Below are 15,158 nucleotides of genomic sequence, written 5' to 3'. Positions count from 1 at the left end.
TAAACATAATGCATCATGAGGTAACTCTCTCTCCTCTAATCTCTTACACAAGTAAATTGCCTTTATACTTTATTTGGCAATTGTGAGAGCTCTGTTTATAGTTTTGAAATATTGTTCAAACCTTTATTAATTTTTTTTAAAGCTTTTGAGGCCTATGCTCGTGGCATATGGAAGTTCCCAGGCTAGGGATCCAATCCGAGCTGTAGCTGCCGGCCTACACCACTGCCACAGCAATGTGGAATTTGAGCCACGTCTGCAACCTACACCAACAGCTCAGGATAACGCTAGATCCTTAACCCACCGAGCGAGGCCAGGGATCGAACCTGTGTCCTCATGGATGCTAGTAGGGGTCCATTTGGAGCTGTAGCTGCCAGCCTACACCAGAGCCATAGCAACACGGATCCAAGCCGCGTCTGTGACCTACACCACAGCTCATGGCAATGCCAGGTCCTTAACCCACTGATCAAGGCCAGAGATCGAACCCAAAACCTCATAGTTCCTAGTCATATTCATTTCTGCTGTGCCACGACAGGAACTCCTATCATAATTTTAATTTCCAAGAAAGACTGTTTTTGTTTCAGTGTTCCATTTTTAAAAATAGAACCTTGCTCTTCCCTCACAACTGCAATGACTTTCCTTTTTTTTTTCTTTTTGCCAGTTTATCTGTTTTGTTTTGTTTCATTTTTTTGTTTGTTTCTTTTTGGCCATGCCCCCAGCATGCAGAAGCTCCCAGGCCAGAGATCCAGCCAGAGCCACAGCAAAGACAATGCCAAATCCTTAACTACTAGGCCACCAGAGAACTACTATTCTCTTTATTTCATATTGGAGATTTTATGAAATGTATGGTGAACCGTCACGGTTTGTTCAGATTTCAGAGAAGCATCAAACTAATTGGAAACCCAATGTGAGAGGAGGGAATTTATTGATTAGAAGGGTTCATTATGGGATGATTTGGTGGTGAACTGCCTTTTTTTTTTTTTTTTTGGTCTTTTTGTTGTTGTTGTTGTTGTTGCTATTTCTTGGGCGGCTCCCGCAGCATATGGAGGTTCCCAGGCTAGGGGTTGAATCGGAGCTGTAGCCACCGGCCTACGCCAGAGCCACAGCAACGCGGGATCCAAGCCGCGTCTGCAACCTACACCACAGCTCACGGCAACGCCGGATCGTTAACCCACTGAGCAAGGCCAGGGATCAAACCCGCAACCTCATGGTTCCTAGTCGGATTCGTTAACCACTGTGCCATGACGGGAACTCCTGAACTGCCTTTTATAGTTACTTCTATACTGAGAATTTACAGGTCCTTTCTCTGGAATGTTTCAGCTTATCTACAGAAAGATCTTTTCATTTCTTTTTCAGGCTTATAAGGTGCTGCTGGTGTTATGGAAAGTGCTTAGATAGAGGTCACTGGTTATCAATCCCCATATGTCTGAGGGCACCTCACCCTAGTTCTCTATTACGCCTGGTTTATGGGTCTAGAACCTCATGTGTTCCATTCTTCCGTAGACAGGGAAGGGTTTACAGCTACTGTCTATGCAGTCTTTGATCCAATTCCCTTATGTGGGCCCCTTTCCTACCCTTACTTCTGTGATTCCAGGGGCTTCACATACCTAAGCCCTTCTGCTTGGCTGGTTGACTTGCTTCTTGTTACTTTCCCCTTCGGTAAGGACTTATCCTCTATTTAATAAGTACCTATCCTCTATTTAATCAGTTACCATTGATTTATCTTTGTCTCCCAACTTAAAATATTATTGCTCTGAATTAGAGATGTCAAAGCCAGAGTTTGCATTTTTACTTTGTGTGTGTGTGTGTGTGTGTGTCTTTTTGGGGCAGCACTGGAGGCATATGGAAGTTCCCAGAACAGGGGTCGAATCGGAGCTGTAGCTGCCAGCCTACACCACAGCCACAGCAACACAGATCCAAGCCGCGTCTGCGACCTACACCGCAGCTCATGGCAACCCCGGATCCTTAACCCACTGAGTGAGGCCAGTGATAGAACCCGCAACCTCACAGTTACTAGTCGGATTCTTTCTGCTGCGCCACAAAGGGAACTCCTGCATTGTTACTTTTTTATTCCCATTTGCAAACGATTTCTGAAAAGGAAGGAGGCAGAAACAACTTTAATCCACCATCCTAAAACTGGAAGTTTGTTCAGTTTTTCTGAATGGTGTCGCAGCTTTTTGTCTCATTGGATGGTGTCAGCTTACAAACTGCTGCAATGATTTTGATCTCTTGACTTTTATATAAATTTCAAAAATCTGAAGAAGTGGTCATTAAAAGATGGTTTCTCTTGGTATCTTAGACAAGTTCGGTTTGGCTGTACGGTCAGTTGGCATTTCAGTACAAATGTCATTGGTCTCATTTTTCTGCCCTAAGATGCTCTGTTCTTTATAGAAACAGCAGTGGAAGCAACTGTTCTTTTTTACTGTGAGAGTGATGATCTCTTAGTAGCAGGTGGAGTGATTCATTCTCCTGCACATCTTAGAGGAGACTTTATTTGTGGGGGGGAGAGGGTGGGGAGAGGGGAGCTCCAGCAATGTGTCAGGTACTACACATTCTGGACTAGCCTAAAAAGCAGCAGCCTCTTCCCCCAGTGCAGTTTCAAAGCCTAGATGGAACACCCCACATCGGAGGCTCTGGGGAATCACATTATTCATGACAAGGACCATGATTCACATGAACAGGACAAAATGCAATTATCAAAAATAGATGCTGTAGATCAATCTGTAGCAAAAATATCTTCTGACTTAGTGTATGAATCGGCCATAATCACGGGAAGAACCATTCCATTGCCTTCTCTTCCACCTTGACGGAATAACCTTTGTCATCCTCCCACAGCACATGCTTCTAGGTCGAGGTGTTTGGAAAACAGCTTTTGACATGATGCTTCCCACATCTTTTTGTTTTCTTGTAGTCTTTTTGAAGTGAGACTTGCTTAAGCATACCTTGTGTTAATCGTGCTCATTTAATTGGTCACCTCGAATTATTGGGCCCTTGTCATTTTTATCCTTAGTATATTGACTCACTATTATTTTTAGTAGCAATGATTCTAATCACCTGCAGAGTAGGCTAGAAGGGCTTCACGTTTGATAGAACTTGAATTCCTGCCAGAGCTGTTATTTGTTTCAAATATGAGCAATATGATTTCAGTCCTTCTACCTGGGCAGTTTTTCTTCTTTAGCTGATTTCCTGCCTCTCCAAGAGAAATAAATCCTTCTTAGGGAGGAGTAAACAGAAAAAGGCATTCAGGCTTGGTAACCATTACTGTGTTATGTATATATAAAGACATCGAGTATTGAGGGCCCTAATGATCAGGGAATTGTGTGAGGTGCTTTAAGGGATCTAAAGATGAGGTTGCCAGATGCTTTCAGCTGCAAGTAACAATGACAAAGACAAATTATGAGGAAATTATTAAATATAAAGACGTTTATTATTTTTCTAAAAAGAAATCTAGAGGAAGGTCAGTTCCAGGGTTAGTACAGTGGCCCAGGGATGCCTTTTAGAGTTTGCTTAGCCATCATCAGGAGGGTGGCTTTTTCCTTCAGGATTGTATACTAATGCTCACAAGATGTCTTTGTTCTAGATGTCACATCCTTACATAACCACATACTATGGCAGAAACATGGCAGTTTTTTCCTCCTCAATCTCTTCTTACTAAGAAGGAAAATTTATCTCTCTCCCATTTCCTTTGTCTCCCACTGGCCTAAATGAAGTTAGGCACCTAGAGTTTAGTTGAAGGGAATTTAGAGGCACCCAACTATAGTTTGGAAAAGTATCTGTCATTTCAAGTATATATTGTGGAAGTGTGTGTGTGTGTGTGTGTGTTGTTGTTGTTGTTGTTGTTGTTGTTGGGTAGGAAAAAATTAGTGCCGGCCACAGGGTATAAGATGAAATCTTAGTCCTCCCTCAAGACATTTTTTGTCTCTGGGAGCAGAAAGATGAGCTCTAATTACACTACAGTTTCTGTGTGTTAGATTCCTAGTCATACTCATGGGCTTCAAATGAACAATCCTATCTATCTATCTATCTATCTATCTATCTATTTATTTATTTGGATGCACATGTGGCATGTGGAAGTTCCCGGGCCAGGGATCAAACCCATACCACAGAAGCAACCAGTACCGCAGCAGTGACAAGGCCAGATCCTTAACCTGCTGAGCCACCAGGGAACTCCAATAATCCTTTTTAAGTTGATCAAAGAAGACTATTCTAGGTACTTTCCCTTTGGAGCTGCCAAGGATGTCTTCTCCCATTTCCCCCTGTTTTCAGTTGTAAGATCTGATCTGAGCATATTTTTCATAAGCGGTCTTAAAGTATGCGGTATTTATTTACGCCACATGATTTGAAGGGACATTCTCTTTCTCCCAAATGCTGCTGCCCTTCCATCTCCACATGTCCAAATCCCATTCCCCTTTTGAAGAAAACTAAAATAGTCCCTCTCCTTTATTTATGCAGCAAATATCTGTTGCATGCTTACTATGGAGCAAGGACTCTGCAGGTGTTGGTGATAATGACCTCATGAAGCTTACAGTCAGGTGAGGAAGACAATATAACAGTTAAGTGACAGGGAGCAGTAGGGTACAATGGGAGGACCGGCAGAGGTACTTACATTCTTAGTGGGGATGGGGGCAGACAGGGACATCCCTTTGAGAACTTTTTTTTTAAGCTTTTTAGGGCCGCACCCACGGCATATGGAGGTTCCCAGGCTAGAACTACAATCAGAACTACAACTACCAGCCTACACCATATCCACAGTAAGCCAGATTTTTAACCCTCTGTGCGAGGCCAGGGATCGAACCCACAACCTCATGATTCCTAGTCAGATTCATTTCCACTGCACCACCATGGGAACTCCCCTTTGATAACTTTTAAAAGATGATACCTGAAGAATGAGTAGATACTGGGACAAAGAAGGGAGACGCAAGAGCCGAAGATAAAGAGAAACCATGGAGATGGAAGTATTGGTGAAGCACCCTTGAAAAAGGCCTCTTTAATTCTTCCCTTTCCCAACTAATTTCTCCATTTGATGAACCCCATAACACATCATATGCAACTTTTAGACCATAAGATCTCTGAAGATAGAACATATGACTTACACAGAACATGTGATAAACAGGAATTTGGCTTTAGAGAAGGAAGCCATATATGCGTCAATGCAATATGTTAGGTTAAAACATTAAAAACATCTGAGGTAAGAGGTGGATTATATCACACCTCTTCAAAACGATAGAAATAGCCTTACCTGTCTAGGTGGTTACAGAGGCGAAAGCAGCAGGAAAGAATTGATTCATAAAGTTCTGGAGGAAGTACAAAGTAATTATAGTTCCAGTAATTATCGGATGCTGCTTTCAAGGCTATTTCAGGAAACATAATGAAAACCTGGTACCCATCAGAAAGAAAAAATAGCCACTCATTTTATTTGCAGAGCTTTTCTTTTTAAGCACTTTCTTGGTATTTGCTGTTCTTTGTGTGTGCCTGGGTTCTGGGTTACCAGTGGGGAGAGCCTTATCGGAGCTACCTTTAAAACCAAATATTAAAAAAAAAATCAAATAACAATGTCATGACTCAGGTTTTTACTGTTTCTTTTTCCTTTTTTTTTTTTTTCCCCAGCTGCTCATGGCATGTGGAAGTTCCTAGGACAGGGATGCAGGCTAGGAATGGAACCCTTGCAACAGCAGTGATCTGAGCTGCTACAGTGACAGTCTGGAACCCAAATCCATTGAATCACAAGAGAACTCCTTGCCATTTCATTTTAGACGCATGTTCTAAAATTTTTCTGCTACTTGGCTGAGCAGAACTGGAGGTGAGTAAATTTTGATAGAGAGGGAGGTTTGGGGATATAGATGTTGTTAGTTTTTTGGGGTTTTGTTTTTGGGGTTTTTTTGGTCTTTTTAGGGCTGCACCTGTGACATATGGAAGTGCCTGGGCTGGGGTGGAACCAGAGCTGTAGATGCCGACCTATGCCACAGCCACAGCAATGCAGGTTCTGAGCCAGGTCCTCGACTTACACCGTAGCTCATGGCAATACCAGATCCTCAACCCACTGAGCGAGGCCAGGGATCGAACCTGTGTCCTCATGGTTACCAGTTGGGGTTCATTACCACTGAGCCACAATGGGAACTCCTATAGCTGTTGTCTTGATAGGCCAGAATAGATGAAAATTTAAGAATCTCTCTTCCTCCCCTTAGTTTATTCTATTTCATTTATCAATTCATCCTTGGGTTGGAGAAAGCTTTTGTCTGATCCTTCCATTTCTATAGCTAAGTAAATAATAACCTCCCCAAATGAGAAAATATATATAATTGTGTTTTGTAAATGGCAAGGCACTATAAACAAATTTAAGGACTTATTTTTTATGATTAATTAGGAAGTATTTTTTAACTTTTTAAAATTATAGTTGTTATAATATGCCAATTACTTCTGTACAGCAAAGTGATCCAGTCATATATTCCTATATATGTATATTTTTCTCTTATTATCTTCCATCATGGTCTATCATAAGAGATTGGCTATAGTTCCCTGTGCTATACAGTAGGACCTCATGGCATATCCATCCTAAATGTAATAGTTTGTGTCTACCAGTCCATTCCTCTCCCTCCCCTCTCCCCCTTGGCAACCACAGTCTGTTCTCTAAGTCTGTGAGTCTGTTTCTGTTTTGTAGATAGGTTCACTTGTGCCCTATTTTATTTATTTTATTTATTTATTTTTTGTCTTTTTGCTATTTCTTGGGCCGCTCCCGCGGCATATGGAGGTTCCCAGGCTAGGGGTCTAATCGGAGCTGTAGCCGCCGGCCTACGCCAGAGCCACAGCAACGCGGGATCTGAGCCGCGTCTGCAACCTACACCACAGCTCACGGCAACACCGGATCGTTAACCCACTGAGCAAGGGCAGGGACTGAACCCGCAACCTCATGGTTCCTAGTCGGATTCGTTAACCACTGCGCCACGACGGGAACTCCTTGTGTCCTATTTTAGATCCATCATGTAAGTGGTATCGTATGCTATTTGTCTTTCTTTTCTTTTTTTTTTTAACTTTTATTACCATCTTTTTTTTTATTTTTTATTTTATTTTATTTATTTTTTAGTCTTTTTGTTGTTGTTGTTGCTATTTCTTGGGCCGCTCCCGCGGCATATGGAGGTTCCCAGGCTAGGGGTTGAGTCGGAGCTGTAGCCACCGGCCTATGCCAGAGCCACAGCAACGCGGGATCCGAGCCGCGTCTGCAACCTACACCACAGCTCACGGCAACGCCGGATCGTTAACCCACTGAGCAAGGGCAGGGACCGAACCCGCAACCTCATGGTTCCTAGTCGGATTCGTTAACCACTGCGCCACGACGGGAACTCCCTATTTGTCTTTCTGATTTCACCTAGTATGAGAATCTGTAGTTGCATCCATGTTGATGCAAACAGCATTATTTATTCTTATGGCTGAGTAGGAGTCTATTGTATATATGTATCACATCTTAACCCATTCATCTGTCAATGGATATTTAGGTTGTTTCCATGTCTTGGCTATTGTGAATAGTGCTGCAGTGAACCCAGGGGTGCATGTATCTTTTTTTCCCCCCTGTTTTATGGCTGTGCCTATGGCATATGAAAATTCCTAGGTTAGGGGTCAAATCAAAGCTGCAGCTGAGGTCTACGCTATGGCCATGGCAACTCTGGATCCAAGCCACATCTGTAAACTGTGCTGCAGGTTGCTGCAATGTTGGTTCCTTAACCCACTGAGAGAGGCCAGGGACTGAACCCCCATCCTCATGGATACTATGTCGGGTCCTCAACCTGCTGAACCAACCACAATGGGAACTACATGTATCTTTTCGAATTATAGTTTTGTCCAGATATATGGCCAGTGGTGGGATTGTTGGATCATGTGGTGGTTCTATATTTAGTTTTCTGAAGAATCTCCATACTCTTTTCCACAGTGATTGTAGCAATTTACATTCCCGCCAACAGTGTAGGAGGGTTCCCTTTTCAACTTGGAAGTATTTTTAATACCAGTGTTTAAAAGTGGAGTTCTCATTGTGGCTCAGGGGTTCCCATTGTGGCTCAGGGGTTAACAAATCCCACTAGGAACCATGAGGTTGTGGGTTCGTTCCCTGGCCTTGCTCAGTGGGTTAAGGATCCCGAGTTGCCTTGAGCTGTGGTGTAGGTTGCAGACGTGGCTTGGATCCTGCGTTGCTGTGGCTCTGGCGTAGGCTGGCGGCTACACCTCCGATTAGATCCCTGGCCTGGGAACCTCCATATGCCTCGGGAGCGGCCGTAGAAATGGCAAAAAGACCAAAAAAAAAAAGAAAAAAGAAAAAAAGAAAGTGTCCTTTTCAAAGATAAGTATTGCTTTTTCAAATGCTGTCCCATATTATGGTTAGTTGTGGCTGAAGTATGGTAAGGTGTGGATGCTAAAGTCTCTAATTTGATAATTTTTAACCTTTATATTTTTTAATAAATTTTTTTGAGTTTTATATTCACAGAAAAATTGAGCAGACGGTAGAGAAAATCTCCATAAACCTCTCCTCAGCCCAGTTTCTTCTATTATTAGTATCTTTTGTTGTTGTTGTCTTTTTGTCTTTTTAGGGCCGCACCTGCGGCACATGGAGATTCCCAGGCTAGGGGTCCAATCGGAGCTGTAGCTGCTGGCCTACACCACAGTCACAGCAACGTGGGTTCCGAGCTGAGTCTGTGACCCACCCCACAGCTCACAGCAATGCTGGATCCTTAACCCACTGAGTGAGGCCAGGGGTTGAACCCGCAACCTCATAGTTTCTAATTGGTTTCGTTAACCACTGAGCCACAAGGGGAGCTCCTATTATTAGTATCTTATATTAGCATGATACATTTGTTACAATTAATGAAGCAATATTGATATAGCATAACTAAAATCTATATTCAGATTTCCTTAGTCTTTGCCAAATGTCCTTTTTTTTGTTCCCGAATCCAATTCAGGTTAAAACTTAAAAGTTTAATTATCATGATAGTTATATCCATATTACACTTAACTGTCATGTCTTTGTGGGCTCCTCTTGAGTGTGACATGAACCTTCATTCTTTGGGTCATGAACTGGGTTGAAAAATCTGATGAAAAGTATGGATTCTGTCCACAGAAAAGTACACATATTGTAGACGCGTAATTTAAGGTAGTTCCACCAATAGCAGATTCAAAAGGGATTTGAATCCTTTAGGAGGACTGGGTGATCTTTAAAATGTCCACTTCAGGAGGGAGTTCTCACTGTGGCTCAACAGTAACAAACCTGACTAGTACCCATGAGGACTTGGGTTCAATCCCTGGCCTCACTCAGTGGGGTAAGTATCTGACGTTGCCATGAGTTGTGGTGTAGGCTGCAGACTCAACTTGGATCCCGTGTTGCTGTGGCTGTGGCGCAGGCCAGCTGCTGCAGCTCTTGATTTGATCCCTAGCCTGATAACCTCCACATGCCACGGGTATGGCACTAAAAAGCCAAAAAAAAAAACAACCAATAAATAAATACATACAATAAATACAATATCTACTTCAGGAATTCCTGCTGTGACTTAGTGGGTTAAGTACCCTGCCTTGCCTCTGTGAGGATTCGGGTTTGATCTCTGGCCTTGCTCAATGGGTTAAGGATCCTACAAAGTGGAAACCTCCAGGGTAGATCTCAAATGCAACTAGGATCTGGTGTGGCTGAAGCTGTGGCATGGGCCTGAATTTACAGCTCCAATTCGACCCCTAGCCCAGGAACTTCCATACGCCACAGGTGTGGCTGTTAAAAAAAAAAAGTCCACTTCATCAGGGGCATGCTCTACCACGAATTTGTTGTGTGACCTTTTTGCAAACTTGTTTTCCTACCTGAGCCTCAGTTTTACCCTATGTTTACATGATATCTAAATCCTTTTCGATCATAGTAGAAGGTGGGCTCACCTGGGCTGGCCACACCTGAGGAAGAGAGGTTGCTAACAGAAGGCCAAGCCATATCAGGCCAAGGATGGTCTTATCAACTAGCAGGTTGCAGAAGTTCAATGGGGGAAAAAGACAAAACCTGGCTTCTATTTTACTGTTCTGTGGGTTTTGTAAGTCATTTCCTTCCTATGAGCTTCAGTTTCCTCATCTGTAAAAACGTGGAGGCCCTGCTTCTGGTAGTTATGAAACTCTTGGGAGCAGTAGCGGAGAATGTACCTAGGAGGGTATCATGGCAGGAATTATAATAAGAGGTTGGAGAAGGTGGGGGCATAGGTGAAGTGGGGCTCGCAGGAACCTGAGGCAGGGCTGAAGGCTCAGAACTAGAACCCTTCTAAACACCTTAGTACTCTCCGACTTCATCCGCTCTTATAGGGGTCAATTTCACCTCCACGCCAGCCCCGCCTCCACCCCGCTTCCCTCTGTTCTCCACCCCTCAGGCTCAGACGCGCCACACTTCACATGGCCGCCACTGTGAGACACTTTCCACCGCACGAGGGCTGCGAGCGCGCTCTCGCGCCGCCACCTCATTCCCATCCTTGCCCGCCCTTGACCTCTTCCGATTGGCTCATCATATAAGTGACGAAAGCGCTCCTTACTCCACCCTTTGGGTTCCTCCAGGCTCCACCCCGCCCCTCCCCGCTTCTCCCGACGCGAGTGTACACCTAACCAGCCCCGGTCTCCGCTGCCGCGGAGCCGGGAAAGCAGGCTACACCAGGAAGACGCTGTCTGTGGCGCGCACGCGCACGCACGCACGCACGCACGCACGCTGGGGCTGGCGGGGCGGCAGGCTCGTGCCCGGGCTCGCCCCGCGCCGCGCCACAGGCTCGCGCACTCAGCAGGTTGGGCTGCGGCGGCGGCAGCTGAGGCGCTGAAGCGCTGCGTGTGAGAGGTCCCAGGCGCGTCTGCGGCTCCGGCTCCTCCGCCCTCACCCCAGCCTCCGAGCCGGGTGCTGAGAAGGGAGCCGCTCTAGCCTTCGGACCCCTGAGCACGCCCCTGGCTGCTTCCGACACCGCCTTCGTTCCCTTCCCAGCCTCGGGCCTCGCTCGGTGCTAGGCGGCTCTGAGGGGAGGCGGCGGCGACGGCTGCCTGTCTGTGTCGAGGGGCCCTGCCCTCCGGTCTTGCTCCGCTCCGGGCCCTGCAGGGGCCGAGAGAGCTGGGCGCCCGCCCATTCTCTAGCCTCTCCGTCCACTGGTTGGAGCCGCGTCGGTCCGGGAGGTCTTTGGGCTGAGGCGGCGCAGCTCCTCCGGCTCCATCATGTCCGCGGGCGGAGACTTCGGGAATCCGCTGAGGAAATTCAAGCTGGTGTTCCTGGGGGAGCAGAGCGGTGAGTGCGCGGCTCCCCCACTCCTGGCAGCTGGCCGCGGCTTCCCCGCACCGCCCCCAGTGCGGCCCTTCGGCCGCGGAGGCTGCCTGCGGCCCTCGCGTTCGCCCTCCGCTCCGCCCCCGGCCCCGGCCCCGCGTCGGCCGCCCCCTCGTCGCCCCCCGCGCTTCTTCGCCGCGATCCGTCGGGCGGATTTTGCCCCTTCTGGCCCCGACTCCGCCGGCTCCTCTCCCCGCAGCCCGGCCCTCCCCTGTCGACGTGCCCTCCCCAGTCCTCACCCCGCCCAGCCTCCTGTCCATCCCTTTCTTCCTCCGGTCTCCGTCGTCTCGCCGACTCCCGCTCCCTGCCTTGAGCCCCACCCTTGTTCCTCGGTCCGATCCCGGTGGGTCAGCCCTGCGAGGCCCACCGGCGGGACCCGGCTCTTTGGAACCTTGCGCCGGGAGGGGGGATCTGGGCGTTGTTTTCCCCAGAGGCTTGGCCCTGAGAAGTGCAGATCTTCTGGAAGGTGGAAAGTGGGGAGTCCTGGAAAATTCTTGGATTGTTTTCACCCGGGTGGGGGATTGGCCTGGGTTCTAGAGGGTCCACGTCGGCCTTGGAGGCGACTTGAGGATGGAGTGGTGGGGGAGTGAGGGAGGGGCGGCGGCAGTGGCGATTTTTACCCGATGGGTTAGGCTGCGGCTTGTTGGAAAACCTCGTTTTCTTCTCCTGACTTTCATCCTTGACGATCCTTTTGGCCGCGTGGATGCTTTTCCAGTCTCTGCCAGGTGCTATGTCATGATCGTTTTACTTGGAATTTTTCACATCTCATCTCTCCTTTTTCTGTTTTAACACGAAGCGGGGTCTGATTCTCCTCACAGTGGAGCAAACAGGAATTACTGGGGAAATGCTAATTATTCCATTTCTTTTTGAGTATTTTCCAATGATAGATTGAGGATTCCTGTGAGAGAAGGCTTTAGGATAACGAACATCTTTGTTTTGTAGGGTTTCCTTTGGGGTCAGGGAGTAAGAGAGCAGAGAAGAGATGGGTTTTTCATCTGGTTATCTAAGTTAGATAAATACATGATACCATTTTGGCTAAATGCTTCTTTTATGGTTAATATTCTACTGTATCTGATGAGTAAAATCATTTGTTTACCTGACCACGCTTCTGCCGTCATTGTACTTTGTGTTAGATAAAGGTCCTTACTTTGTGTTAGATAAAGGTCCTTACTTTGTGATGGCTGTCTCTAAAATTACTTCTTGGGGTAATTCCAATTTTATGCTGTGTTATACACACTTCATACTCTACAGTTTAGAGGTGATCACCCTTCATTGTTTTTCTCTCACTTTTCCTGGCTATCTTTAAAATTGAGACAGTGAGAGATTAGTTCTTCCGAAGTATTAGACATTGTTATCTGTTAGGTGTTTTAGGTTAGGCTATAGAAGACATTTATTTCTTTTGGCTGGAAAGAAGATAACTGATGTTAATTCAAGGCTTTTGTTACTCCTTTGAACTATTTACACTAATTTGTGTGACATTAAAGTAGGTTAATAATAGTTGCAAAATTGCTTCCAATTAGACCTGAGAAATCATTTTTCTCCTCTCATACATAATTTTTTTCTCCTTGTTGTCTTACCAAGTTTCCTCTTTGTTTATTTTTTCTGAATTTGTTTCTTTAAGTAACTTAAGACCTGTGATTATTCCATTTCTTGTCCAGGTATTATAACAATTTTAGGGCAGTGCCATTCATAAAATATAGCTATTGGTCATTATTGATAGGATAAGTGCTTATTGTGCACTCTAGGGATGTTTTTGCCTGCCTGATGTTGTGATGCAAAGATATTTAGTTTGCATGAAAAATCTCCATCCTAGGAAAATTTTAGTATGAATAGAGTCATAACTTAAGTATCTGCAGGTTTCCTTTGAATTTCTTGGGTATTTACTTCTAATTCTCATTGCAGAGTTTTATAGCTTCTCATTTCTTAACTTCTTTAAGTCTTTACTAAATCCCCTTCCTGCCAATTCCTGAAGCCATCTTAGATTTTTTTGGAAGTAAACTCAATTTTGTTAGAACAGTTTTAGATTTACATAAAAATTAAGATAATGCAGAGAGTTCACATAGAGTCCCAGCCAATTTCCCTTATTATTAACATCTTTCATTGGTATGGCACATTTGTTACATAATGGACCAATATTGATGCATTATTAAGTAAAGTCTCTAATTTATTCAGATTTTCTTCATTTTTATCTGTTTCTGTTCCAACATTCAGTTCAGGATACCACATTACTTTATGGTTGTCTTTCTCCTTAAGCTCCTCTAAGTTTTTTAAAAATTGTGTTTGCATGCTTTTTAACTCGGTGGAACTGTGAGGTTAATTATCTTTGAGGCTGCTATATTGCTAAGTAATGTCATCCAGTAGCTTCGACAATGAAAGATTGATCTCTTTTCACAGGCAGTGTCTGTAGTGTTCTTATGCATTAGCAAAGGTCTGTAGAATCCCTGTCATCTAGATGTAACTCTTCATGAATTTTTTATTTTTAGGTTTTGGAATTCCACAATTCAGCTTTCAAGACCAATCTGTGGCAAAGCTTTGTCTTCTTAATAGCATTTACCACATTTATAATTCTTATTTTTTTGTGTGTTTTTGTGTGTGTGTGTGTGTGTTTTGCCTATTTCGCACAGCAGAATGCAAATCCCATGTGATTTAAAAACTATTATTTTTTTGTTCATTGTATCCCTGGTGCCTAGGATAGTGCCAAGCTTGGAGCTGTACTCAGAATGAATGATGGTTGAATCTAATAGTAACCAAAGCTAGTAGTCATCTTTGCTCTAGTGAAGTCTATTTTTTTTTTCTTATGCAATTAATACTATAACAATAACATTTTATACCTACTTTATTTGACTGTATACAGGGATACTCCAGATGCCCAGGGCACAGGGAACCCAATAATTTATAGCCTTTACCATGTCACTAAAAAAAAAAAAAAAAAGACTGACTAGAATTTTATACCTTTTTTTGAGTTGAACAAAATTAGGTTTGTTAAAACTATTGTTAAATTATTTGTTACTGGTATAGCACCTAAAAGTATGTCAATTAAAGCCATGTTCCTGGAACAGATTTGAAGTTAGGTAGACTGTTTAATTTAGTTTTCAAAAAATTTAACATTCTTTGATGAATGAAGATGAATTATTTCAGTATTTGAGGCCTCATTAAATTAATAATATCAGTCTTAGTAATCTTCCTATAAATTCTTATGGTTTATATTTCAGCAGTATACATGGTTTAGTAAAAGAATGTTGGAATATACAACTTGAATCTGAAGTTTCTTTGAGGAACCTCTTTGGTTGCTATTTTTGGGTATTGTCTTCAAATCAGAGGCACTTTTAGGAATGTCATTCATGGTTTACAGCAGAAGATATTTCTATAAACAAATGTTACGAGTTACAAATTAAGAAATATAATCCCAAAGAGAAGCACATATTTAGGCCTAGTGCTGCTTATTTTTTTCACTTTATATTACCTTTTTTTACATCAGTCCTGTATTATAATTATATTTTTATATATATTATATATATAATTGAATTAAAACATGGTATGTAGGAAAAAAGTGTCTTAATGTCAGATACCAGGAATACTGAACAGTTTATATTGGCTGGATCAGTAATCCTGAACTTTTTTTCCCCCTCAGGATCCTGTTACGCTCTTATAAACTGATGAGGCTTCTAAAGAGTTGTTTATGTGGTTTGTATCATTATTTACTGTGTCAAAAGTTAACTGAGAAAGTTTAATTCATTTAAAAATAATAGTGTTAGATCTATTATGTTAACAGAATCATTTTTAATGAAAGAAAACTATTTTTCAAACAGATTTAGTGAGAGTGGCATTGTTTTACATATTTGCAAATCTCTGTTAGTTCTGATGTATT

General features: G+C 43.7%; 1 protein-coding gene across 2 annotated transcripts in view; it reads left to right on the top strand.

Moving 5' to 3' along the window:
* Positions 1-10,711: 10,711 nt before the first annotated feature.
* The window catches only part of RAB6A (RAB6A, member RAS oncogene family), a 54,745-nt gene continuing 50,298 nt past the window's right edge, over positions 10,712-15,158 (top strand). For both annotated transcript variants that reach the window (XM_047752570.1, XM_047752571.1), the window contains exon 1: positions 10,712-11,254. In XM_047752570.1, the coding sequence (XP_047608526.1) occupies positions 11,185-11,254 (70 nt within the window). In that variant the 5' untranslated portion in view covers positions 10,712-11,184. The remainder of the gene's footprint in view (positions 11,255-15,158) is intronic.

Source organism: Phacochoerus africanus, chromosome 11 (assembly GCF_016906955.1).
Source record: "Phacochoerus africanus isolate WHEZ1 chromosome 11, ROS_Pafr_v1, whole genome shotgun sequence".
Taxonomy (NCBI): domain Eukaryota; kingdom Metazoa; phylum Chordata; class Mammalia; order Artiodactyla; family Suidae; genus Phacochoerus; species Phacochoerus africanus.
The sequence above is the reverse complement of the archived record's forward strand: the minus strand, read 5'-3'. Positions and strand labels throughout refer to the sequence as shown.